We start from the raw sequence: 27,172 nt of genomic DNA on the forward strand, positions 1-27,172 counted from the left end.
TCGGGATTAAAGGCAAGCGCCACCGCGCCCGGCCGATGAAGTCATTTTCTAAACTGAAACTTCAGTTTTCCCTAGGGCGACTGACGCAAAGTAAGGCAGTTGCGGACATAGGAAAGATTAGCGCCATCAGGGGCACATCCGGGACCCTGGGAGGCGTGTCCTCAGGAGGCGGAGACTAGGCGCGAGGCCCAGGCTCCACCCACTCGGCGGCCCTGGGCTCCGGGAGCCGCTTCTGACCGCCAGGGGTCGCAGAGCGCGCGAACCCCGTTAGCCTCGTTCGGTATCGCGAGAGCGAGCGCGAGGCCTGCCGGGAGGGATGCTCGGCCGTGCGGAGACGAGCTCAAGATGGCAGCCCTGGAAGAAGAATTCACGTTGTCTACTGGAGTCCTGGGAACCGGGCCTGAAGGGCTCCTCGGCGTGGAGCCGAGTGACAGAGCAGACCAGTTCCTAGTGACGGACAGCGGCAGGACCATCGTGCTCTATAAGGTAGGGCGGCAGGAGCGCCCGGCTGCCGTCTCGGGGCGGGGGGCGGTGTTCTCCCAGGCTGGAAAGCGCAGTCGTGGGCTTGGCGGTCGCCGGTGTGCGACGCTGGGAACGACGTCCAGGACCTGCAGGCTTTCGGGTCCCGGAGGCATTATTTCTCGTGCACGTGGGACCCGCTGGGAGCCCGAGTTTTCCTCGCCGAGGGCCGTCGCCCCGCGCCGCTGGCTTGCCGAAGGGTCGGCGGAGATTGGCCGGCGGAGGATGCCACGGACAGGGTGCATGCCGTCTCTTGTCTACAGGCTCTTCTGACCCCGCTCTTAAGGGGGTTTCATTTTATTTATTTTTATATTATTTTTGCGGACGAAGAGACGGAGATTTCTTGATAGCCTGCAAAGAATGTTGACTTCGAGTGATTTGTTTGAGGGCAACTCGGATTCACGCTGTGAGTCCCTGGAAAGTTGCACGTCCGATTGGATTTGTCTACCCGATACTGGCTCAGCAAAAGTAACCTAACTTTAGGTAGTCTTGTAGAAAGCAGTAAAAAGAAACCGACAAACAAACTCCGGAATGCTGAGTAGTTTCATGTGTCATTGAGAAATAACCCATCTGCTTTGCGATTTTGAGGCCACGTTGTCAACTGTTTGTTTAGACTCCTCTGCAGATTAGTGATGTTTCTTTGGGCAGGTCAATGGGCTTGCCACTCCTGCATAGAAAGACAGTGGCCAGCGAGAATTGACTGGACCTGATCCTAGTTAGAACTACCTAATTTACCATGCCCTTTTTCCAGACTCATAATGGAATCCACTTTCAATATACGGTTTGCTTATTTGAGAGAGAAAGAGGCAGAAAGGGAGAGAGAATGGGCGTGCCAGGGCCTTTAGCCACTGCAGACAAACACCAAATTCTTGGGCTCCCTGTGCATCTGGCTTTATGTGGGTCCTGGGGAATAGAACTTGGGTCCTTTGCCTTTGTTGGCAAGCACCTTAACCGCAAAGCCATCTCTCTAGCCTGGAATTCCTTTTTTTTTTTTTTTTTTTTTGGTTTCTCAGGTAGGGTCTCACTTTAGCTCAGGCTGACCTGGAATTCTCTAGGCACATTAGGGCTTCTAGCCACTGCAAAAGAACTCCAGGTGTATGCATCACCTTGTGCAGTTGGCTTTACGTAGGAACTGGAGAATTGAACCTGGGTCCTTTGGCTTTGCTGGCAAGCAAGCCATCTATTCAGCCCTGGAATCCATTTTTAAATGTAACCATGTTCTTTGTTTTGTTTTGAGACAGGGTCTCATGTAGCCCAGATTGTCTTCAAATTTGCTGTATAGTTGAGGGTGTCTTTTGAACATCTGATCTAACTGCCTCCCAAGTGGTGGGATTACAGGCATGTACCTCCAAGCAGGGTTTAATGTTGTTGCTTTGTTTTGTTTTTCCAAGGTAGGGTCTTACTAGCCCAGGCTGACCTGGAACTCACGCAGTCCCCCCACGGTTGCCTCCTCCAGTGATGAGATCAGAGGTGCGCCTCACCACCCATGGCTCCAAGCAGTTGTATGGTGCTAGGGATCAAACCCAGCTTTTCGTGCATGTTAGCAAACACTTTGCCAACTGAGCCACATTCTCGGGCCCCTGTAGCTGTTTTTAATTAATTACTTTTCTTGCAGTCCAGGCTGGTCTTGAACATGAATTTGTGATCCTCAGCTTTCCTAGTGTCAGAATTTAGTTGTTAGCTATCATTCCTAGTTAGAATTTCTTTTGAATTTGGGGGGCCTAATTTTTTTTTTTTCTTGTTTGAGGTAGGGTCTCTAGCCAAGGCTGACCTGGAATTCACTCTGTAGTTTCAGGATGACCTAAAACTCCTGGTGATCCTCCTACCTCTGCCTGGGATTAAAGGCGTGGCCGCCATGCACAGCTAAATTTAGTTTATTTACAAGCAAAGAGGAAGGAAGGGAGGGAATAAGGAAATGGATGTGCCAGGGCCTCCAGCAACTGCAAATGAATTCCAGATGCATGCTCCACTTTGTTCATCTGGCTTTACGTGGCTAGTGGAAAATGTAACCCAGGCTACAGGCTTTGCAGGTAAGACTTTAACCACTTAGCAGTCCCGTCCCTCCCCCCCTTTGTGGTATGGTCTCATCCCAGCCCAGGCTAACCTGGAACTTGCTCTGTAGTGCCACACTGGTCCCAACCTCATAGCGATCCTCCTACCTCTGCCTCCTGGGGCGGGGCGGTGTTCGCCACCACACCTGATTCCAGCCTTATTTTTAAATTGGATTATGTGTGTGCCTGCCACAGTGTACATGTGTAATTCAAAGGACAACCTCCAGGTGTCCACCCTTTCCTTCCACCTTCTTTGAGACAGGGTCTCTCTTGTACTGGCCACCACATGAGCCAGACTAGTTGATCTGTAAGCTTCCGAGTCTGCCTCCCATTGCTGTAAGCACCTTGGGATCACACATGCATGCACCACTTTGCATTCAGCCATATGTGGAGCTAGAGAGGCTCAAACTTAGGTCAGCAGGGTTGCACACAAGTGCTTTTAACTGCTGAACCATTTCCTCGGCCCACATCTTAACATCTTAACCATCTTCAGTGTACTTACCAAAAATGATTAAGATGTGAGAACATTTACCTTGTTGAGCAGCCATCACCACAGCTATCTTCTGAACTGAAATTTATTTATTTGGTTTTCTGAGCTAGGGTCTCACTCTAGCCCAGGCTGACTTGGAGCTCACTATGTAGTCTCAGGGTGGCCTTGAACACAAGGCAGTTCTCCTGCCTATGCCTCCCAAGTGCTGGAATTAAAGGCATACCATCACGCTTGGGCTACCTGAACTGAAATTTTTTTTTTAATTTTTATTTATTTATTTATTTATTTGAGAGTGACAGACACAGAGAGAAGGACAGATAGAGGGAGAGAGAGAGAATGGGCGCACCAGGGCTTCCAGCCTCTGCAAACGAACTCCAGACGCGTGCGCCTCCTTGTGCATCTGGCTAACGTGGGACCTGGGGAACTGAGCCTCGAACCGGGGTCCTTAGGCTTCACAGGCAAGCGTTTAACCGCTAAGCCATCTCTCCAGCCCTAAGATTTTATATTCATTAAATAGCTCTCCACAAGATGGCTTAGCCATTAAGGTGCTTGCTGGCAAAGCCAAAGGACCTAGGTTTGATTCTCCAGTACCCACGTAAAGCCAAACTCACAAGACAGTGCATGTGTCTGGAGTTCCTTTGCAGTGGCTAAAGGGCCCTGGCATGCCTATTCTGTTTCTCTTTTTCTCTCAAATAAATAAACAAAATAACTTAAATAGCTCTCCACTCAGGATACCGAGGCAGGAGGATCATGAATTTGAAGCCAGTTTGGGCTTCCTCCCGGCCATGGGAACCACCATTTTCTGTCAGTTTTGACAACTTCAGAACTTTATAGAGTGGAATCTACAGGATTTGTCTATGATTGCTTATGTTCGTACTTAAAAAAGATTTGTTAGATATTGTCTGGATTTTATTGTAAACTTGATTGTTTTAATGCAAATGACTTCTTGACTGTTGTGTCCCTTTTACTTTCATTAGGTTTCCGATCAGAAACCCTTGGGGAGCTGGTCAGTGAAACAAGGCCAAGTTATAACATGTCCAGCTGTGTGCAACTTCCAAACTGGAGAATATATTGTTGTACATGATCATAAGGTAAGTGTAACACTTGTAGATGATAATATGTACAGTACAAGTTGAATGTTGATGTGCTCACTGTTACATTTGTTCCTTGTAAGTACAGACTAGAACACTTTCTAACTTGTGTGCTTTAATTTAAGGTTTTGAGAATATGGAACAATGAAGATGTAAACCTGGAAAAAGTATTTAAAGCTACAGTAAGTCTGTATTTTCCAAACTATTGGTAAAAGGGAGCTTTTTTTTTTTTCATTATTATTTATTTATTGGTTCTTTCATGGTAAGCTCTCTCTAGCCCAGGCTGACCTGAAGCATTATATAGTCTCAGTGTGGCCTTGAACACATGACAATCCTCCTTCCTCTGCCTCCCAAGTGCTGGGATTAAAGGTGTGCACCACCACACCCGGCTTACACTGTTTTGAGAACAACATAGAGTGCCCCCCAAAGAAATGAGTAACAATATTTTTTTCTGAGAGTGACCCAAAGTATGTTAATTAGCCTTTTTCTTTTTGAATTCATAAAATGGGGGGCCTTGGGAACATTAAGTTAAGGCATTTGCCTGCAAAGCCAAAGGATCTGGGTTTAACTCTTCAGTACCCACGTAAGCTAAGTGCACAAGGGGGGTGCATGCATCTAGAATTCTTTTGCAGTGGTTGGAGGCCCTGGCATGCCCATTCTCTCTTTCTGTCAAATAAAATATATTTTTCAAAAACTAAGAATCACAAATGAGGTTAATGTACACTTATAGTTCTAAATGATAAAATATAATTGGCACAAATTAGAAATGACTCAACAATAAGGCTAATTCAGATAAAATACAGTTCTTAACCTGGACCCTGGAAAGTTCTGTCTAGCTGGATGTGCTATCTCCTGACATTAATCCAGGCACGGGTAGGAGAATCACTATTGAGTTCAAGGCCAGCATGGGACAACAGCAAGTTTTAGGTCAGCCTGGGCTAGAGTGACACCCCATCTCAAACAAACAACAACAGAAATATATGTACATGTGTATGTGTATATGTATATATATCCTGAATTTTACTCAGTGGAGGTTTTTTATTTTTTGTTTTATATTTATTTATTTGCAAGCAAAGATGAGAGAGCGCGTGCGCACACCAGAACATCCAGCCACTACAAACAATCTCTAGACACCTGTGCCACTTTGTACATTTGGCTTTGCAAGGGTACTGTGGAATCAAGTTCATGTCCATTAGGCTTTGTAGGCAAGCCCCTCAACCTCTGAGCCGTCTCTCCAGCCCTCAGGCAAGGTTTTGTTGTGGTGGTTATTTTTATTTTAGAGAGCCGGAATTTGGCATGCCAGGGCCTCAGCTACTGCAGTCAAACTGCAGAAGCTTGTGCCACCTAGTCGTCTTGTATGACCTTGTGCTTGTCTCACTTGTCTGTATGGCATATGTAGAGTCGGGAGAGTCAAACATGGATCCTTAGTTTTCCCAGGAAAGCGCTTTGACCACTAAGCCATCTCTTCAGCCCTTTCAGTGAAAGTTTTTAACCCCATCTATAAGGGCTTAGGACAGAGCGTAGTGACACACCTGGCTTGTAGAAGGCCCTAGGTTTGGTCTCAGCACCACTTTTAATTAGCAGCAAGAAAGAGAAAATTGGTCTCTTGAAAAATAAGCCTTCTGGCTGGGCATAGAGGTGCACATCTTTAATCCCAGCACTTGGGAGGCAGAGGTGGGCGAATTATGGTGAGTTTGAGGCTACCCGGAAACCTTATAGTGAATTCCAGGTCAGCCTGGACTAGAGTGGGACCCTACCTCGGAAAACAAAAACACAAATAAGTAAATAAATAAATAAATAAGCAAGTCTTCTGGGCTCGGAGAGGTGATTTAGTGGTGCCGTGGCATACCTTTGTAGTCCCTGCTCTTTGAGAGACTGATGCGGGAAAGTCATCAATCTGAGAGCACCCCGAGAACATAGCAAAACTTCATCCAAGAAGAAAATCTTCTGTAAATGTCATATTGCTTATGAAGTGTTTTAGAATAAAACTTAAATACTCTTGGGCTGGAGAGATGGTTTAGTGGTTAAGATGCTTAACTGATACCTAAGAACCCAAATTTGATTCCCCAGAACCCATGCAAGCCAAATGCACAAGGTGACACGTGAGTCTGGAGTTTGTTTGCAGTGGCTGGAGGCCTTGCGTGCTCGTGTGTGTGCTTTCAGTAAATAGGAATCAGAGCCGGGTGTGGTGGTATATACCCTTATTTGCAGCACTGGGAGCCAGAGGTAGGAGAATGCCATGAATTCGAGCCCACCCTGAAACTACATAGTGAATTCCAAGTCAGCTTGGACTAGAGTAAGACTCTACCTCAAAAATCCGATATACGTATATAAGTGTGTGTGTGTGCATAAAATTTAATGTTTTTCAGTTGTCAGCTGAGGTACATAGGATCCACTCAATACAAGGGACAGAACCGTTAGTATTGTTCAGCAGTGGTGCTGTTCGTGGTTTAGAGGCCTTGCTTGCAGAGCCTCAGCAGAAGATTGAAACCATCATACCAAATGAAGAAGTGATTAAGTAAGTTCCAATACTTGTCAGTGACTTGTAAGTAAATTGTTAACAACATGAAAAGGTGCTGTGGATAATCTTAGGCATGTGAATAATCTGTACCATGTTTAAAAGTAATTTTTCTGGGGCTGGAGAGATGGCTTAGTGGTTAAGGCACTTGCCTACAAAGCCAAAGAAGCCAGGTTCAATTCCCAAGAGCCACATAAGCCAGATGGACAAGGTGGCACATGCATCTGGAGTTCGTTTGCAGTGGCTGGAGGCCCTGGTGCGCTCATCTCTCTGTCTGATTTCTTTCTCTTCTCTCTTAAATAAAAAAATAATTTTGAAAGTAATTTTTCTTTCCTTTTTTTTGAGGGGGTTTTTGGTAGGGTCTCGCTCTAGTTCAGGCTAAGTAGTTTACTTAGTGTTGTTGGTTTTTTGTTGTTGTTTGCTTGTTAGTTTGTTTTTGGTTTTTCGAGGTAGGGTCTCACTCCAGCCCAGGCTGACCTGGAATTCACTATGGAGTCTCAGGGCTCGAACTCACGGCAATCCTCCTACCTCTGCCTCCAGAGTGCTGGAATTAAAGGCATGCCCCATTATGCTCGGCCAGTAATTTTTTTTTTATAAACATAATAGGGAGTGTAACCCAATGGTACAACACTTGCCTAGCACATACAAAGTCTAGCGTCAGTGCCCAGCTTCCCAAGAACAAAAATGTCAGTAGCCGGGCATGCTGGTGTATGCCTATCTCAGCACTGGGGAGGTAGAGGTAGGAGGATCGCTGTGAGTTCAAGGCTAGCCTGAGACTACTTAGTGAATTCTAGGTCAACCTGGGCTACAGCAAGACCCTACCTTAAAAAAAGTGTCAACCTGGGCTAGAGTGAGACCCAACCCTGAGAGCGCCTCCCCCCCACCAAAATAAAGTTTATAGGGGCTCGGAAGACAGCCCATTGGTTAAAGGCACTGGCCTGCAGGCCTGTGTTCGCTTTAAAGCCAGATGCAGAAAGTGATAGTGTGTCTGCAGCAGCAAAAGCCATGGTGTGCCCATATGCTCCTTCTCTATCCATCTCCTTCTCAAATAAATATTTTTTAAATTACATGAATAGAGCCGGGCGTGGTGGCGCACGCCTTTAATCCCAGCACTGGGGAGGCAGAGGTAGGAGGATCATCGTGAGTTCAAGGCCACCCTGAGACTCCATAGTGAATTCCACGTCAGTCTGGGCCAGAGTGAGACCCTACCTTGAAAAACCAAACAAAATTACACGAATAGCTTGGCATAATGGCTTACACCTATAATCCCAACACTCAGGACACTATAGCCACCCTGGGCTACTGAGTAAGTTCCAGGTCAACCTGGGCAATTTAATAAGATTCTTCCTGAAAACAAGATACCACTCCTACACTGACCAAAATCCCCAAGAGCTCGTGGGGTGATGGACGTTCGAGAAAACCATAGTCATAGGAGTCCTGGTCAAATGACAGAACTAGGCAGTCAGCTCTCTGCAGAAGAAATGGGATAGTCCCAAAAGACCAAGCCTCTTGACTGCCCAGGTGGCCAGGCCACACTGCTTTCCTATGGAGAAGAGACCATGATGGTGCTTCAAACCCTGCTTTCCCTGATTCTGGAATAACTGGAAAAATGACTCCTCCAGGCGGTAGAAGGACGGTCCACAATTTCACATCTTTCTGATCTTTACTGTTTCATCACATGTCCTGTTCAGTTGACTGGCTGCCTCCCCAAGTCCACCTGGTAGAAACTGAAATTCTTTAAATCAAAGTGAAGACTTTGTGAGCAAGCACTGCCCAATCTCACTCTGACCTGGTGTTCCTGTCAGGTATGAGCGGCCATCTGGGGGAATGTTTGGGTTGTCATCTCCACTGCATCACAGCTGCCTTGGTTATGAGTCCTTGGGCTTTCCTGTGACTCCGTTTCCTCCCTTGTTTGAAGAAAGCAGCTGATCCTGGTTTCTCCTCAACACTGGCCTCCAGAGTAATGTTGAGGACAGGCAATGAGGCAGTGAACTTCAGAGTTCACAGTGTCATAATTGTCTGTGAAGGGAATTGCCCACTGCCTGCCTGCCGTGGTTTTTTTGTTTTGTTTTCCTGAGGTAGGGTCTCAGTCTAGCCCAGGCTGACCTGGAATTCACAATGTAGTCTCAGGGGCATCTCAAACTCAAGGCAGTCCTCTTACCTCATCCTCCTGAGTGTTGAGATAAAGCATGTGCCACCACACCCAGTGCTGTCTATCTTTTTTAATTTAATTTAATTTATTTGCAAGCAGAGAATGGGTGCGCCAGGGCCTCTAGCCCCTGCAAATGATCTCCAGATGCTTGCACCCATTTTGTCTATCTGGTTTTATGTGGGTACTGGGAAATTTCACTATGGTCATTAGGTTTTGAAGGCAGGTGCTTTAACCACTGAGCCATATCTCCAGCCCAAGTGTATGTTTTAAAACAGATTTTAGGTGTTTGGTGTCTTTATTACTGCAGAAAAGGATGACAGGTTTTTTTTATTTTTTATTTGAGACCAACAGACAGAGAGAGAGAATGGGCACACCAGGACCTCCAGCCACTGCAAACGAACTCCAGGCGCGTGCGCCCCCTTGTACATCTGGCTAACGTGGGTCCTGGGGAATCGAGCCTCAAACCAGGGTCCTTAGGCTTCACAGGCAAGCGCTTAACAGCTAAGCCATCTCTCCAGCCCCAGATAACAGATTTTTTAAAATACTTTAGTTTTTTACTTATTTGAGAGAGAGAGAACTAGAGAAAGAATAAGAATGGTCTCACTAGGGCCTCTAGCACTGCACACAAACTCCCAGTGCATGTGCCCCCTTGTGCATCTGGCTAACATGGGCCCTGGGGAGTCAAACCTGGGTCCTTTGGCTTTGTAAGCAAGGACCTTAACCACTAAACCATCTCTCCAGCCCCAGATGTATATTTTTTATTTTAAAGATCTATTTACTTATTTGAGAGAGAATGGATATACAGGCATGATGGTGCACAATTTTAATCCCAGCACTTGGGAGGCAGAGGTAGGAGGATCACCATGAGTTCCAGGCCACCCTGAGACTACATAGTGAATTCCGGGACAACCTGAGCTAGAGTGAAACCCTTCCTTGAAAAACCAATAAATAAATAAATACAGACAGAAAATGGACACACACGGGCCTCCTGCCAGCGCAGATGAACTCTCATTGCACGCACAGCTTTGTGCATCTAGTTTACGTGGGAATCTGTGAAGCCAACCTGAGCTGTCAGGCTTTGCATGCGAGCACCTCTACCCACCGAGCCGTCTCCAGCCCCAGAAATAGGTATTTCCTTTAGTTTGGCTGATAATGTTGCTCAACTGAGTTTTACATATGTAATTCTTTCTTTTTAAAGGTGGTCACAGTTTTTCATGGTGTTTAAGCATCCAGTTTTAATTTTTATTACTGAAAAAGTAAGTGACATCTTCTGGTCATTTTTTGAAATTTTAAAGTCACCACCTTAGTATTGTTCTTAGAAGATTCTTAAAAGTCTGTTATTACTACTTCTGTGCCTAAATTCAGCAGATATTTTTGTGTATTTTAAGTTTGATTGAAGCCAAGCAGACATGGTGATACACACACCATGGAATCCTAGTCCTTAGTAGGGTTAGGTAGGAAGAAGAGTTTAAGATCAGCCTAAGCTAGTGTGTGAAACTCTTCAAAAAAAAACAAAAAAAAAACGCAGGGTTAGAGATATACTTCAGAAGTAGAGCTCTGCCGGCATGGTGGCGCACGCCTTTAATCCCAGAATTTGGGAGGCAGAGGTGGGAGGATCATCAAGAGTTCGAGGCCACCCTGAGACTACATAGTTAATTCTAGGACAGCCTGGACCAGAGTGAGACCCTACCTCGAAAAACTAAAAAAAAAAAAAGTAGAGCTCTTGCTTAGCATGCACAGAACCTTGGGTCCATCCCCATTGTGGAAGAAAATACCTTTTTTTTTTTTTTTTTTTTTTTTTTGAGGTAGGGTCTTGCTCTAGCTCAGGCTGGCCTGGAATTCACTATGTAGTCTCAGGTGTCCTTGAACTCACAGTGATTCTCCTACCTCTGCCTCCTGAGTGCTGGGAATAAAGGTGTGCGCCACTGCACCCTGGCTGTTGATTAATCTTTTTATGAGTCAGGGTCTTCCTATAGCCCTGACTATAGCCAGGCTAGGCTTGAACTCATGGTGATCCTCCTACCTTAACCTCCCAAGTGCTGAGATTGAAGGCCTGAGCCACCACAACCAGGCTGGATGTGAGGTTTTTTAAGTATTCATTAAAGTAATTAAAATGGAGTAACAAGTTCTAGTTTCAACATTTAAATATAGCTAGTGGAAATGGGAATGTTTATCAAATAAAATTCTTTTGTTGCAGCATGGACATTATTTTGCTTATATACAATTGTGCAAATCACATAACTTAAGCAAATATACGCTCTTACTTGGACAAGAAAAATCTGCTAACCCAAATTTTACTGCATGTGTGGATCGGAAATTTATCTCCTTGATGTCATTAGGTAAGTTTTCTTCAGCGTCTAGAAGGGGACTAGGCGGGCGCAGTCGGATAGTGTGTAGCTTCAGTTCTTAAGCTTTTTGCGGTTTTCTGTTACGGCCCTTCTGCCACGTCTGCATGTAAGCATTTATGCCTTTGCTCTTTCTTTTTTGTTGTTTTGTTTTGATTTTTTGAGGTAGGGTCTCTCTCTAGTCCAGGCTGACCTGGAATTCACTGTGTAGTCTCCGGGTGGCCTTGAACTCACGGCAATCCTCCTACCTCTGCCTCTTGAGTACTGGGAGCAAAGGTGTGTGCCACCATGCCCTTCTTGCTTTGTTTGCTTTTTCTACCTGCCATGTCAAGAAAACCACATCACAAGTTTAAGGCCAGCCTCAGAACAGAGTAAGAGCCTGTCTCAAAAAACCACGGACTAAGCCGGTCGTGGTGGCGCACGCCTTTAATCCCAGCACTCGGGAGGCAGAGGTAGGAGGATTGCCATAAGTTCGAGGCCACCCTGAGACTCCATAGTGAATTCCAGGTCAGCCTGGGCTAGAGGAGACCCTACCTCGAAGAAAAAAAACACACCACAGACTAGGAGTTAGCCCCATTTTAGAGTGCTTGCCTAGCACGCACAAGACCTGCTGTTGCCTCCCCATCATGCCACACAGACAGAAAAGTGTCTCTGTTCACATGAATGGTCCCTACCATGAGGCTGACTTACAACAGGCATTTATAGCTGTTTGGTTTAGTGCTAAGGATCAAAACCAGGACTGGCAACTGCCAGGCAAATGCTCTGTTCCTGCACGCCAGCCTCAGCTCGATGGTCAGTCTTTATTTCTTAGCTATTAAACTTCTTGTATTAGTTTGAGATAGTCTTCCTACATGGCCCATGCTTGCCTCAAACTGGAGATCTTTCTGCCTCTGCCTCCTGAGTGCTGAGGTTAAGCCACATGCCACCATGCCTAGCTGATTGAGATGTTTCCTACTTGACTCCTGCTAATCCCCCCTTTCCTATTAAATTTATAGCATGTTTGTTAAAGAAAGGCACAGAGCATGACTGTTGGATGTTCTGTCTTAGACTGGTAAAGTCTTAATGTAGTAAATCTGTCCCTTACTCACTAATGAACAAATGTTTTTCCCAACAGGCTCTGATGGATGTATATATGAATCCTTGATACCAATATATTCAAGTGACACAGAAAATAATCAGAAAGTAGTGAGATCACTGCTGCTCAAGACTGTCGTGTCGGGTGCTGCTCACGGTGGTGTTGCCCTCAGCATTCTGGATCAAGATCACATTGCAGTCCTGGGGCCTCCGCTACCAGCTTCCAAGGGTAACTGAAAGCACTAAAGAATTCCTTGCATATTTTCCTTCAAATTTAGCTTTCAGCCTTCCATTTCTTTCTCTCTCTCTCTTTTTAAAATTATTTTTACTTATTTATTTGAGAAAGGGAGAGAAAGAGAATGGGCATGCCAGGGTTTCCAGCCACTGCAAATGAACTCCAGATGCATGCGTCACCTTGTGCATCTGGCTTACGTGGGTCCTGAGGAATCGAACCTAGGTCCTTTGGCTTTGCAGGCAAGCACCTTAACTGCTAAGCCATCTCTCCAACCCCTTCCATTTCTTTTTATTACTCTCTCATTTAGTTTGTTTAAGACAGAGTCTTGCTGTATAGTCAGGGTTGGCCTTGTGCCCAGGGTCCTCCTGCCTCAGCCTGTCAGACACTGGAATCACAGGTATGTGCTGCCTCGCCTGTTGCCGTCTTAACTGACAATCCCCTCCGTTCATCGTTGCCTCCTTTCATAGAGTCTCACTCTGCCCAGGCTGACCTGGAATTCACTCTATTCTCAGGTGACCTCAAACTCACAGCAATCTCCTATCTCTGCCTCCTGATTGCTGGGATTAAAGGTGTTGTCCAACACTCCTGGCTCCTTTCATTTGATCAGTGTTTTACAGCTTACAGTATGTAATCATCTGCTTCCTCAGTTAAAGTTAGTTTTTTAGATTCTAATGTGAAGGAATTTTTGTCACTTCCATGGACAGTTTTTTGTATGTGAAATATATATATTCAAGCAGAGAGAGAAAGGGCATGCCAGGCGATTGCAAACAAACTCCAGATGCATGCACCCCTTTTTGTATCTGGCTTTACATGGGTACTGGGATTAAACCCAGGTTCTTAGGCATTGCAGGCAAGTGCCTTAACTGCTGAGCCATCTCTAGCCCATGTTTGTAATATATTTTGATCATAAACCCTGTCATCATTCTTTCTTGTCCCCCTTCCTTAATACCTCTCCTATTAAACCTCTTCCTTCCTCCTAACCAGTCCTCTCCTATTTTGATAATTTCCTTTTCAGATTTTTTATTTCTAGGGTATAAAAGAAGCATGGCTAATTTTTTATATGCTAGTCTTATGGCTTCACTGAATTTAATATTAGTTTGTGTGTATATATTCTTGGGAATTTTTTATGTAAGATTCTGTCAACTACTAAAGTGAAGTTGTTTGTGGTTTTTCGAGGTGGGGGTCTCATTCTAGCCCAGGCTGACTGGAATTCACTTTGGAGTCTCAGGGTGGCTCAGTTTTTTGTTGTTCTCTTGCTCCTGATCTTAGAGGAAAATTTTTGCCTCTAACCATTTGCATGATAGTTGTGCATTTTTTTTAATAAGTGCCCTCCCTTTATCTGGTTGAAGAAGTCCCTTGCACTTTGTAGTTTTCTGAGTACTTTTACCAGGAAGAAGTGTTGGATTTTTGCCAAATGCTTTCTTTGTGCCGACTAAGAATGATGGTGTGTTTTCTTCCCTGTGTTGTACTGATACGGTGTGTGACCCTTGTCAGTTTTTTATGTTGAATCTTTCTTGCATCCTTCAAACAAGTCCCACTTAGTCACATTTACTTTTATCAATTTATATCGGGGGGGGGGAGAGAAAGAAAGAATGGGTACGCCAGGACCTCCATCCAGTGTAAGCAAAGCCTAGGGTCATGTGCCACCTTATGCATCTAGCTTACCTGGGTCCTGGAGAATTGAGCCTGATTGCTTTGGCTTTACAGGCAGACGCCTTAACCGCTAAGCCATCTGCAGCCCACATTTATTTTTTATTTATTTGCATGGAGGGGAGGGTGTGCCAGGGCCTTTTGCCACTACAAATGAACACAAACACTTGAGCCACTTTTTACATCTGGCTTAGGAATTGAACATGGGCCAGTAGACTTTGCAAGCAAGTGCCTTTAATGGCTGAACCATCTTCCCAGCCCTGGTTATAGATTATTTATTTAAAAGAGAGAGAGCATGGCTGCACTAGAGCCTCCTGCCACTGCAAATGAACTCCAGACACATGTGTCATTTTGTGCAACTGAATTTACTTTGCAAGCAAGCACTTTTAACTTCTCAGGTATCTCTCCAGCCATGTTTTAAAATTATTTATTTACGCGGGGTGTGGTGGCGCACACCTTTAATCCCAGTTCTTGGGAGGCAGAGGCAGGAGAATTGCCTTAAGTTCCAGGCCACCCTGAGAGTACATTGTGAATTCCAGGTCAGCCTGAGCTAGAGTGAGGCCCTATCTTGGAAAAAAAAGAAAAGAAAAAATTATTTATTTACTTATTTATTTGTACCGTGTGTGTATGCACACACAGAGTCTCATGCTGCTGCAGACAAGTGTCCATCTAGCTTTATAGAATATTGAACCCAAGCCAACAGACATTGCAAGCAAGCGTCTTTAACAGCTGAGCCATCTTGTTTATTTATTTGAGCGAGAGAGAGAGAATGGGCACACCAGGGCCTTTAGCCACTGCAAACAAACTCCAGATGTATGTACCCCCTTGTGCAGATGGTTTATGTGGGTCCTGGAGAGTTGAACTGGGATCCATTGGTTTTGCAGGCAAATACTGTAACTGCTAAACCATTTCTCCAGCCCTTGTTGTTGTTTTTTTTAATTTTTGGTTTGTTTTATTTATTTATTTGAGAGTGACAGACGGAGAATGGGCACACCAGGGCTTCCAGCCACTGCAGACGAGCTCCAGACGCGTGCACCCCCTTGTATATCTGGCTAATGTGGGTCCTGGGGAATCGAGCTTTGAATCGGGGTCCTTAGGCTTCACAGGCAAGCACTTAACCGCTAAACCATCTCTCCAGCCCTTGTTGTTCTTTTTTGAGATAGGGTCTCTCTAGCCTGGGCTGACCTGGCATTCACTGTGTAGTCTCATGGTGCACTTATAAGATTGGTCTTAGGCGAGACATGGTGCCACATGCCTTTAATCCCAGCACTCAGGAGGCAGAAGTACCAGGATTGCTGTGAGTTCAAAGCCACCCTGAGACTACATAGTAAATTCCAGGTCAGCCCGAGCTAGAGCAAGACCCTACCTTGAAAAACAAAAGAAAGGGGCTGGAGAGATGGCTTAGTAGTTAAGCGCTTGCCTGTGAAGCCTAAGGACTCCGGTTCGAGGCTCAATTTCCCAGGACCCACGTTAGCCAGATGCACAAGGGGGCGCACGCGTCTGGAGTTCGTTTGCAGTGGCTGGATGCCCTGGCGTGCCCATTCTCTGTCTCTCTGCCTCTTCCTCTGTGCTCTCAAAATAAAAAGTCTTAAAAAAAAATAGTTCGGTGTTAATTTTTTAGATGTTTAATAGAATGCATTAAGGCACCTAGTCCTGAGCTTTTCTTTTTGGGTGTTTTGTATTGATTACAGCTTGCTTAATTACAGTCCATGTAGCCGTTGGGGCCTCCCTCAGCTCACCGTCCTGTCCTCTTCATTTGTCCTGAGTGCTCATTCCCTTCAGTTCTTGTGGAAGTTGTTCTGTGCACTGTTTAGTTTTATATTTCATAAACCAAAGCTTGCATGTTTATCTCTGACTCTTTCCCTACCACAGGTTATCACCTCTGCAATTTATTTCTGAAATTGTACCTTTTTTTTTATATATAATTTCAGGGTATGGTCTCACTCTAGCCCAAGCTGGCCTCAAACTCACAGTAGTTCTCCTACCTCTGCCTCTTGAGTGCTAGGAGTAAAGGCCTACCATCCCAGCTTGAAATTGTATCTTTTTTTAAACTGTGGAGGGGGGGGGGTTGTTCAGTTGCCTGTGAGAGTGGCTTGCACATGCCACAGAGTGTGTGTAGTGGTCAGAGGCCAACTTTCAGCTCATTTCTCACCTCTCCACCTCAGTTTGAGACAGGGTTCTCTGAACCCTGAGTCCCTCCATGGTTTTCCTTTGTTCCTCCCACCACAAGCACTTCTGGGAAGTTCTCCTTTCTCTGCCTCCCATCTTGCCACCCACATAGTGTGACTGCAGAAGCTCTCCGTGGGTTCCTGCCGTGGACATGGGCTCTGGGGAGGCTTGAACTCACGCACTCGGGCTTGGGCTTGAGCAGTGAGTACTTTACCAGTGACTCACACCCCAGCCCTTGAAATTATATCTTCTTTTCTAGAATGCCTCTCCATATGGAACATAAAATTTCAGACATTACAGACTTCAAAAGAGTTGCCACAAGGAACCAGTGGTCAAGTAAGTTTTTTTTTTTTTTTTTTTTTTTTTTTGTTTAATCACTTGACTTTTCAAACTTGGGTCTGGTTTTGGATTTGGTGTGTACATTTGCTTGAGATAAGGTGTTACTGTGTATGTAACCCAGAATGGCCTCACACTTGGAATCCGAATCCTCCTGTCTTAGCCTTCTGAATACTGGGATTATACGTGTGTCCTATCACACTGGACCAAAGTTAGTTATTTTGATACTGATAAGTATTTTTGTAAAGGAAGAGATCGTTGTACATCTAAATATGATTAAAGTTATAATAGTTTCTGTATCTCACTTCCCAAGAAAAACTAAGTCAGTTAGGGTTTTTTTTTTATTTTTTTTTAATTTGAGAATGGGCATATCAGGGCCTCCAGCTACTGCAAAGGCCTCAGACGCATGCGCCCTCTTGAAAATCTGGCTTTCATGGGTCCTGGGCAATTGAACCTGGGTCCTTAAGCTTCTCAGGCAAATACCTTTACCCCCTAAGCCATCTCTCCAGCCCTAAATCAGCTAGCTTTAAGTCAAGAGAGGGTCATGGGGAGGAAATATGAGCAAAGTACGTGATATACATGTATGAAAATGTCATGACAAAATCCATTATTTTGCCAGGCGTGGTGGCGCACACCTTTAATCCCAGCATTTAGGAGGCAGAGGTAGGAGGATTGCTGAGAGTTCAAGGTCACCCTGAGACTACATAGTGAATTCTAGGTCAGCCTGGACTAGAGTACAACCCTACCTCAAAAAACCAAACAAGAGCCGGGCGTGGTGGCGTACACCTTTAATCCCAGCACTCAGGAGGCAGAGGTAGGAGGATTGCCATGAGTTCAAGGCCACCCTGAGATGACAGAGTTAATTCCAGGTCAGCCTGGACCAGAGTGAGACCCTACCTCGAAAAACCAAAAAAAAAAAAGAAAAGAAAAAAATGCTTACATTTCTCTTCCACTTGCAGCTCTGGTATTACGGGGAAACTTTATTCCTCCTACGTGGGAAACTTCTAACTGTGATTCCTTACAAGTGTGGTGTGTCATCGTTGGCAGGCGCCCTTGGAAAACTCCAGCGTAAAGATCCAGGTGAAGCTTACACTTGTTTTATTCATACCTGAGTGACCCCGGCTTCTGTGTAGATCACATAGCCTCCTACTTGCCTACCTGCTCTTCATTGTGAACTTTGCTGCTGTTCATTGAAACCTCCCTGGCCTTGGTGGCTGCCTTGGGGACGGTCACACTGCTAGTGCTGCCGTGCTTTGAAAAACCACATTGTTCTCAATGGCAGCGTTCTCAGGAGCTGAGGGGAAGTCCCTTATCAGGGCCCACCTCCACTGGCTCGCTGTTGCTGACCTGGGCATGTAGCCCTTGGCTACACTGATTCACATAGACTCTGAAGCCTCTCTGCAGTTATATGTGAGCAAGTGATCTTATTGTCCTTTAAATAACCATATGTCGAAGCAGTTCAAACGTTGTATGTTTTGTGTTTTCTTAGGCACTCATCCCCTACCACATTTTGTGAACTGGGAAACCTGTCAGGGGTGTGGACCTGAATCCTACAGTGAGGAGCAGTCAAGAGTTGTAAGTGTAGTAGTTGAATGAGAACTGTTAGGCAAAAGTTGAAAAACAGGAAAAAGTAGTGATTTATATCTGCATAACTCTTACAGGTTTGGCCTTAATAATAATAAGACAATCTGATTCTTACATTGTAGCATCAGGGCCTTTTTCAAAAATTGACATGTATAGTCTGTTTATTTTTATGGGGGTGTGTGTGTGGTATTAACTAATAGGGTCTAGTTATAGAAAAAACCAAGCCGGGCATGGTGGTGCACGCCTTTAATCCTAGCACTTGGGAGGCGGAGGTAGGAGGATCGCCATGAGTTCAAGTCCAGCCTGAGACTACATAGTGAATCCCAGGTCAGCTTGGGCTAGAGTGAGACCCTACCTCAAAAACAAACAAAAAAAAAAAACAAACAAACTCAGACAGATGTGGAGGCCTCAGTACCTAGCAAACAGGCACAAAGATTGCAGCTTAGAGGCTGATCTTAGCTACATAGTTTGTTCTAGGCTAGCCTAAGCTACATAGTGAGGCCATATCTCCAGACAATTACAAAACACTCAAAATTTTTCGGTTTTTTGAGGTAGGGCCAAGCTCTAGCCCAGGCTGACCTGGAACTCACTGTGTAGTTTCAGGGTGACCTTGAACTCATGGTGATCTTCCTACCTGTGTCTCCTGAGTGCTGTGGCAGCTAATTTTTTTTTTTTTTTAAGTATAATTCCTGACATACTTCTGACCTATGTTTCATGTCCTAAATGTTTAATATATCCTTTTACATTGTTTTGTGATCCTAATCAGTTTACCTAATTCTAGTTAAGGAGGAAAAAAATTGAAACGAATTCACAATCAAACATTCCAGGATCTGAACAACTCTTATCAGCAATAAGGGTAAGTTTAAGTGCTAGAAGTTTGGGGGGAAAAAATCTACTCAAATGGTTAAAGGAAACTCATCTGCCATTTATTTATTTATTTATTTATTTATTTATCCCAAGGTAGGCTCTCATTCTAGCCCAGGCTGACCTGGAATTCACTATGTAGTCTCAGAGTGGCTTCAAACTCTTGGTGATCCTCTTACCTCTGCCTTCCTAGTGCTGGGATTAAAGGTATGTGCCACCACACCTGGCTCTCATCTACTTTTTATTCTGCCTCTTTAGAAAAAAAATTTTTCTAATTTTATTTTTGGGAAAAAAAAAAGGCAGATATATAGAGAGAATTAACACATTAGGGCCTCTAGCCATTGCAAACAAATTCCAGACACATGCACCACATTATGCATCTGGCTTTACGTGGGTACTAGGGAATCAAACCCAGATCCTTAGGCTTTGCAGGCAAGCACTTTAACTGCTGAGCCATCTCTCCAGCCCATAGCTATTTTTTTTTCTTAAATACCTTATTAGAGACAAAGAGGTAGAAAGAATAAGTGCACCAGGGCCGTGAGGCTTTGTAAGCAAACACCTTTAACCACTAGTATTTCCTGTTAGCTGTAGGTAATATCTGTATTATATATTAAGTTGTCAGACTTGACCAAAATTTTGGCTTTCTTTTGAGTTTAAAACTTTATTGTGGTGGATGAGAGAGAAGGGGCAAGGAGGAGAGAGAGGAAGGAGAAACGAAAAATGGAGAGAATGCTGGGCATGGTGACACACACATTTAATCCAGGTACTCGCGAAGCAGAATTAGGAGTATTGCCATGAGATCAAGGCCACCCTAAGAAAACAGTGAATACCAGGTTAGCCTGGGCTAGAGTAAGATTCTACCTTGAAAAAAGAGGGGAGGATGAAGATAAGGGTGGAGGGCCCACACTTGGACTTGTGTGATTCTGTCACTTCCTGAGCTGCTGCTGGGTGTGTGTGTGTGTGTGTGTTTTGCAAATTCTAGTATCAACTTGTTTCACAGGAATGCATGAATATTGTTAATGAACCCTTTGGAATGACACTTTTTTATTTATTACCATACCAGACTAAATTCTTCAATTCTACCCTGCAGAAAGATTCAGAAAAACACATTGAAGTAGAGCTACGTAAATTGTTGGCCAAGTGGACACCGACCTTTCATAGTGTCATTGGGGACGTAACGGCAGGACTTCTGGGAAGATGTAAAGCAGAGCCGTCCTTTTATCCCCGGAACTGCTTCGTGCCGCTCATCCAGACACATGTGCTTTCCTACAGGTAGACACGTAGCAAGCTATGCTTTACGTGCAGAATTCATTCACCTTTTGTGTAGCTGAGTTTTTTCTTAGCATGTAAGGTTGAACCTAAGCTAGTCATGGCCATATAACTGTATTTCTATTCATGAGAGGCTGAGGTAAGAGGACCATGAATTCCACGACAGCCTGAACTATATACTGGGACTCTTATCTTAAGCCAGGCATGGTGGCTCACGCCTTTAATCCCAGCACTTGGGAGACAGAGGTAGGTGTCTTGCCATGAGTTCAAGGCCACGCTGAGACTAGAGTGAATACCAGTTCGGCCTGAGCCAGAGTGAAACCCTACCTCGAAAAACCAAAAAAAAAAAAAGGCCATTCTGATCTCTGGTTTTGTGTCTCAGCTTGTGCCCTGGCTTAATGGAGCTGGCCTTGGAGCACAAGGACGTGCAGCTGCTGCAGCTCTGCCTGCGCCAGTTCCCCGACATCCCAGAGTCTGTCACCTCCGCCTGTCTGAAACTTTTCTTGAGGTAGGTTGGCCCAGTGGTCTTTTTTTCTTCACTGCATTTAAACCTTCCATTATTTGAGTTCTAAAACTGGATGCTTAGAAAATGAATTTTCTTCCCAAGGGTTCAAGTAGTAATGAGAATTAACCTCTTGCTTTCAATTTCACATGGTAGCATTGCTGATGACAGTCTTCAGGACCTTAATATCAGTATGGATTCAGTGTTTGATTATAGTGCCCACAATGAGAAAATGGAAGAGCAAAGTGAAATTCTGCACAACGGCTTCAATCCCGTAGACAGCAACTGCAGTAACTGTCATCAGGAGTCGCATGAAAAGCCTCCGTTTGCACCAGAGACTGCCTTACACCCTGTGACCTCATGTCCTGTGATACCCAAGCGAGCGGCTCTGCTGTATCCTTTGAAACATTCTTCCTGTGCTTTCTCTTCTAGAAGTACAGTTACATACCAAAGTAGAGTGCACGAGTAATTAGATATTTTTGGGTTTTCTTTTTCAACTTTTTCAGTTTTGGCTTGAAAATGTATTATATTACAGTGCTATATTCAAATGATGTACTTAAACCTGTTTATTCTTTTTTTCTATTTTTGGTTTTTCGAGGTAGGGTTTTACTCTAGTCCAGGCTGACCTGGAATTCACTCTGTAGTCTCAGAGTAGCCTTGAATTTATGATGATCCTCCTACTTCTGCCTCCCAAGTGCTGGGATTAAGTGAAAGTATTCTACATCCTTAATGCTAGAAAAGTCTGTGGTAATATTGTCTTCTAAATAAGTAGGACATTTTTGTTTGTTTTCGAGGCAGGTTCTTACTGTAGCCCAGCTTGACCTAAGACTACAGAGTGAATTCCAGGTCAGCTGGGCCCCAGAGCAAGACCAACCTTAAAAAAAAAAGTAAATAATGGAAGATTTTGTGGGGCTGGAGAGATTGCCCAGTGGTTAAGGCACTTGGCTGCAAAGCTTAACAACCCGGGTTCAGTTTCCCAGTACCATGTAAAGCCAGATGTGCAAGGTGGCACACATACATCTGGAGTTCATTAGCAGTGGCTAGAGGCCTAAATGGGCCCATTTTCTTTTATCTCCTTCCTTCCAAACTGAATAGAATAATTTTTTCATATAAGGGTAATTTTTTAATTTTTTTGTTTATTTTTATTGATTTGAGAGTGACACAGAGAGAGAGAAGCAGAGAGAAAGAGAGAATGGGCGTGCCACAACCTCCAGCCACTGCAAACAAACTCCAGATGCATGTGCCACCTTGTGCATCTGGCTTACATGGGTACTGGGGAATTGAGCCTCGAACCAGGGTTCTTAGGCTTCACAGGCAAACGCTTAACAGCTAAGCCCTCCAGCCCCCAAGGGTAATTTGTTTTAATGTAGGTATTCCTTTTAATTATTTAAGAACGACAGGCAGAGAGAAAATGGGAGTGCCAGGACCTCCAGCTATTGCAAACAAACTCCAGATGTATACACCACCTTGTGCATCTGGCTTATGTAGGTTCTAGGGAGTCAAACTGGGTAATCAAGCCTCAAATCTGGATCCTTAGGCTTCATAGGAAAGTTTTTTTTTTTAACTTTTTGACAACTTCCATAATTATAAACAATATCCCATGGTAATTCCCTCCTTCCCCCACTTCCCCCTTTGGAACTCCACTCCATCATATTCCCTTTAATTTTTTTTTTTTTTTTAATGAGAGAGAGAGCCAGGCGCGGTGGCGCACGCCTTTAATCCCAGCACTCAGGAGGCAGCGGTAGGAGGATCGCCGTGAGTTCGAGGCCACCCTGAGACTACATAGTGAATTCCAGGTCAGCCTGGGCTAGAGTGAGACTCTACCTTGAAAAACCATAAAAAAAAGGGAGAGAGAGAGACAGAATGGGCGTGCCAGGGCCTCTAACCACTGCAGTTGAACTCTAGACACATGTGTCACCTTGTGCATCTGGCTTATGTGGGTTCTGGAGAGTTAAACTGGGTCCTTTAGGCTTCTCAGGCAGGAGACATAACCACTAAACCATCTCACCTGCCCCAAATAAAATAGTTTTAAATTAAAAAATAGTTTAATAAAAAGATTTTTGCTGGATGTGGTGGTGCATGCCTTTAATCCCAGCACTCAGGAGGCAGAGATAGGAGGATTGCTGTGAGTTTGAGGCAACCCTGAGATTATATAGCAAATTCCAGGTCAGCCTGGGCTAGAGTAAGATCCTACCTCAAAATTTTAAAAAAGAAAAATTTTTTCCTTGAGTCCAAGTAGAAATGCAATTCTTCATTCAGCATACAGCGAGGCCTTTCTTCTGCCACACTTGAAGGACATCCCTGCACAGCATATCACTGTAAGTTGTTCTGGTAGTTTTGTGGAATTTTATTTCTATTTTGGATTATGCTACTTAACTCTGACCAGCTGTTAGGACATTGTAAACACTGGAAATTTCTTTTGTGTGAATAAGAGATTACCTAGTCCTTAGGACACAAACTGCTGAGGAAATGAGTGATTTTGAGCTTAGACCTTAGCATATTCCTTGTGCCATGCTTGGAGTCTAGGTTATACCTTCTTAAGTTGTAAGTGAATAGACATTAAAAAGAATTTCTCAAGTCAAGCATGATGGCACACACCTTAAATCCCAGCATTCGGGAGGCAGAGGTAGGAGGAGCACCATGAGTTTGAGGTTACCCTGAGACTACATAGTGAATTCCAGGTCAGCGTGGGCTAGAGTGAGACCGTACCTCAAAAAAACAAAAATAAAGAATTTCTGAAAGAACAATTTCTCTTTTATACTTGTTACTTACAGATGTAAGCTTATCACTCACTCATCCCAAACCAGAGACACCCTCAGTGATGGCGGGAACTATATATGACTCATTTCTGTGTCGTAGTTGTTTGACATGGGTTATTAAATTGAATAGCCATTTTAAATTCAAGTAAGTGTTAAAGTTTATGTGCAGAGGAAATTTTCTACCAAAGTGGTGAATTGTGCTTTTTCTCCCCCAGCTATTTCTCCAGTATTTGTATTTCCTTTATCTAAAGTGTAGTGGGAATGCTCCTATGACTCTTCCTGGAAAACACCCTCCAACCCTGAGCCAGGTCAGGTAACTTCTCACTTTGTGCACTGTCAGCAGCTGGAACTTGGGGACTGATTGTTTGCTCCTTGCCTTGACTAGAATCTGTTCTTTTTCTTATATAAACTTAGATTTGGAGCAGGCCTATCAATCTAGTACATTTCTAGATTCCAAATTTATATTAGCATTCCCAATGCCTGATTCTTCATTGTGACCCTTTCCAAGAATTTGGATAAATCAAGAAGGGGTTGGTAATAGGTTGTCCCAACTAATAATCTTTTAAGAGAATGAGCCAGGCATGGTGGCACACACCTTTAATTCCAGCACGTGGGAGGCAGAAATAGGAGGATCACTCTGAGTTTGAGGCCACTCTGAGACTACATAGTGAATTCCAGGTCAGCCTGGGCTAGAGCGAGACTCTACCTCGAAAAAACAATAAATAAATAAATAAATAAATAAATAAAAATAAAAATAAAAAAGGCATGGTGGCACACCGCTATAATCCCAGTAGTCAGAAGACTGAGAACAGAGGATCAGGAGTTCCAGGCCAGCTTGGGCTTCATAGCAAGAGCATGAAGATTAATGTAACAGTGGCTAACAGAGACACTCAGGTAAACTCGAGTGTTTATTTGAGAAACATGGACCATTAAAAATTGGGCTGGAAAAAAAAAAAAAAAAAAAAAAAATTGGGCTGGAGCCAGGCGCGGTGGCGCACGCCTTTAATCCCAGCACTCAGGAGGCAGAGGTAGGAGGATCGCCATGAGTTCGAGGCCACCCTGAGACTACATAGTGAATTCCAGGTCAACCTGAGCCAGAGTAAGACCCTACCTCAAAAAACAAAAAAGGGCTGGAGAGATGGCTTAGTGGTTAAGTGCTTGCCTGTGAAGCCTAAGGACCCCTGGTTCAAGGCTCGGTCGGTTCCCCAGGTCCCACGTTAGCCAGATGCACAAGGGGGCGCACGCGTCTGGAGTTTGTTTGCAGAGGCTGGAAGCCCTGGCACGCCCATTCTCTCTTTCTCCCTCTATCTGTCTTTCTGTGTCTGTCGCTCTCAAATAAATTAAAAAAAAAAAAAATTGGGCTGGAGGGCTTGGGAAATGGCCTAGTGGTTAAGGCATTTGTCTGCAAAGCCTAAGAACGCCAGTTCAATTCCCCAGGACCCACAAAAGTCAGATGCGCAAAGCAGCACGTGTGTCTGGGGTTCCTTTGAGCGGCTGGAGGCTCTGGCATGCCCATTCTCTCTTTCTCTCTGCCTCTTCCTCTCTCTCTCTCAAATAAAAAGTAAAATAAAGGCATGAGCCACCATTCCTACCTTGAAATATATATATGTTTAAAATTTTTTTAGCCTGAAGGCTGGGTGTGGTTGCTCACACCTCTTCTCCCAACACTCCTGTGGCGAAGGTAAGAGGCTTGTTGTGAGTTCAAGGTTCCCTGAGACTACCTAGTGAATTCCAGGTCAGCCTGGGCTACAGTAAGACCCTACCTTCAAAAAGAAGAAGAAAAAAAGTTGGGCCGGAGAGATGGAAGTAAAGCTTCAGTGGGGTGTGGCATCCCATGCTTGTAGTGGAAGCACTCTGCGCTGAGATAGAAGGTCTCTGATTCCCTGGCCAGCCTGGGCTGTGATTTCCAAGTCAGCCAGGGCTCAGGACCCCGCCTTCGCAACACCAAAAACAAAAAGTGCACCTCTAGGGCTTTTAGAGATACTATTATTTCCTTCTGTGCTGTGGTTGTGGCTAGAGTGCACCCATATATATGTTCACTCATACATGCGATTTTAAGTGATTTGTTTTGTTGCTTTTTGGGAAACAGGGTCTCTCTCCAGTCTAGCCTGGAACTCACAATATAGTCCATGTTGGCCTCAAATTCACGGTAGTCCTCAGGCTTCAACCTCACCAATGCTCAGATTGAAGGTGTGCCACCACTCCAGGCAAAGGACAAGGGACTACTCTCTTGGATTAAATATCATATGGCATTCCTACTGCTGATTAATTAATTTTTTTTTAAGGTAGGGTCTCACTTTGGCCCAGGTTGACCTGGAATTCACTAGGGAGTCTCAGGGTGGCCTTGAACTCACGGCGATCCTCCTACCCTTGCCTCCCGAGTGCTGGGATTAAAGGCATGCGCCACCACCATGATGGCTAATCCATCTCTTTAAACTGTGTGTTTAGTCTTGTTTTTCTTCTGTTTGAGATAATGATGAACTTGTAACATAAATTAATCATTTTATGTTTATCTTCAGATTATGGATTGGATATGCTTACTTCTAGATGCTAATTTTACTGTTGTGTTAATGATACCAGAAGCAAAAAGGCTCCTGACTCATCTTTACAAGTTTGTGAAATCTCAGGTTTGTGGTTATTTAATATATATACATTCTACTTGAACCCGGTTATTACCTAAATTAGAATCTGGGGGATATGCTCAGTGGTGGGCTTGTACTTGGCATACTCAAGACTTAGTTTCATCCCAGTCCAAAAAAATAAAAATAAAAGTGTTCATGGCTAGTCATTAGTAAGCATAGATTTGTCTATATATAGAAGTAGAGGCAAAAATTCCTCTGAAACTTTCTTTTTTAGATATCTGTCTATTCGGAGCTCAATAAGATTGAAGTAAGTTTTCGGGAACTACGGAAATTAAACCAAGAACAGCGGAGTAAAGGGTCATACTCCATTGAAGTGCTGGAGCTCTTCTGATGTCACCAGTTTTCCTTCATGGACAGATGGAGCTACTTTATGCAAATCTTCCTCTTCATCCAGAAGAGAGTTTTTGTTTGTGACCATTGAGTACCTGGGTCATCGAATATTGATGTCCCCCATCAGAAGTACAGGTTTTGCAGGAATCCTTTCTAGGTCGTGGACATCTGTGGGAACAGGTTATGGAATTGTTTTTTTAATAAGCAACTGAGCTGATTTTAAGTAAGCTTATTTGTGTACTGATAAAAGTCTTAATTTCTTATGTGTTTTGGATAGTTTTTTTTTTTTTAATTAAAAAAAAATGAAGCAGCAAGTTCAGGAAGAATGCCGAGGTTGTCGGGCAGTCCCAGCCCGGCTGTGCTGGTGACAGAGGAGCCCTCGCCCGCTGCGCCTCTGCCAGCTCCCTGAGCCGCTCGCACTGCACCCCCTCGCTTCTGCCTGCTACGGCTTGAGAAAGTCTGCCTCCAGTGCTGTCACTGAAATCACCTCCGTGACCGATTGATGAGGGTAAAGAGCAGTTTAGGTTATAAAAATACATTGCCAAGTAATAACAATCTTTCCTCAAAAACATTTCAAAAGTGAATTAGCCGG

General features: G+C 44.3%; 1 protein-coding gene across 1 annotated transcript; it reads left to right on the top strand.

Moving 5' to 3' along the window:
- The first annotated feature begins 307 nt into the window (after nt 1-307).
- Nucleotides 308-26,843, top strand: Nol11 (nucleolar protein 11). Its single transcript, XM_045159488.1, has 18 exons — nt 308-486; nt 4,038-4,151; nt 4,277-4,333; nt 6,521-6,669; nt 10,020-10,077; nt 11,019-11,160; nt 12,281-12,469; nt 16,554-16,630; nt 17,590-17,710; nt 18,120-18,205; nt 18,996-19,070; nt 20,169-20,350; nt 20,730-20,855; nt 21,006-21,242; nt 23,089-23,167; nt 23,824-23,916; nt 26,128-26,235; nt 26,465-26,843. The coding sequence occupies exons 1-18, from the start codon at nt 346-348 to the stop codon at nt 26,579-26,581; spliced, it is 2,151 nt and encodes a 716-aa protein (XP_045015423.1). The 5' UTR covers nt 308-345; the 3' UTR covers nt 26,582-26,843.
- The last annotated feature ends 329 nt before the right edge of the window (nt 26,844-27,172 follow it).

This window comes from Jaculus jaculus, chromosome 9 (genome assembly GCF_020740685.1).
Source record: "Jaculus jaculus isolate mJacJac1 chromosome 9, mJacJac1.mat.Y.cur, whole genome shotgun sequence".
NCBI classification, from domain to species: Eukaryota; Metazoa; Chordata; class Mammalia; order Rodentia; family Dipodidae; genus Jaculus; species Jaculus jaculus.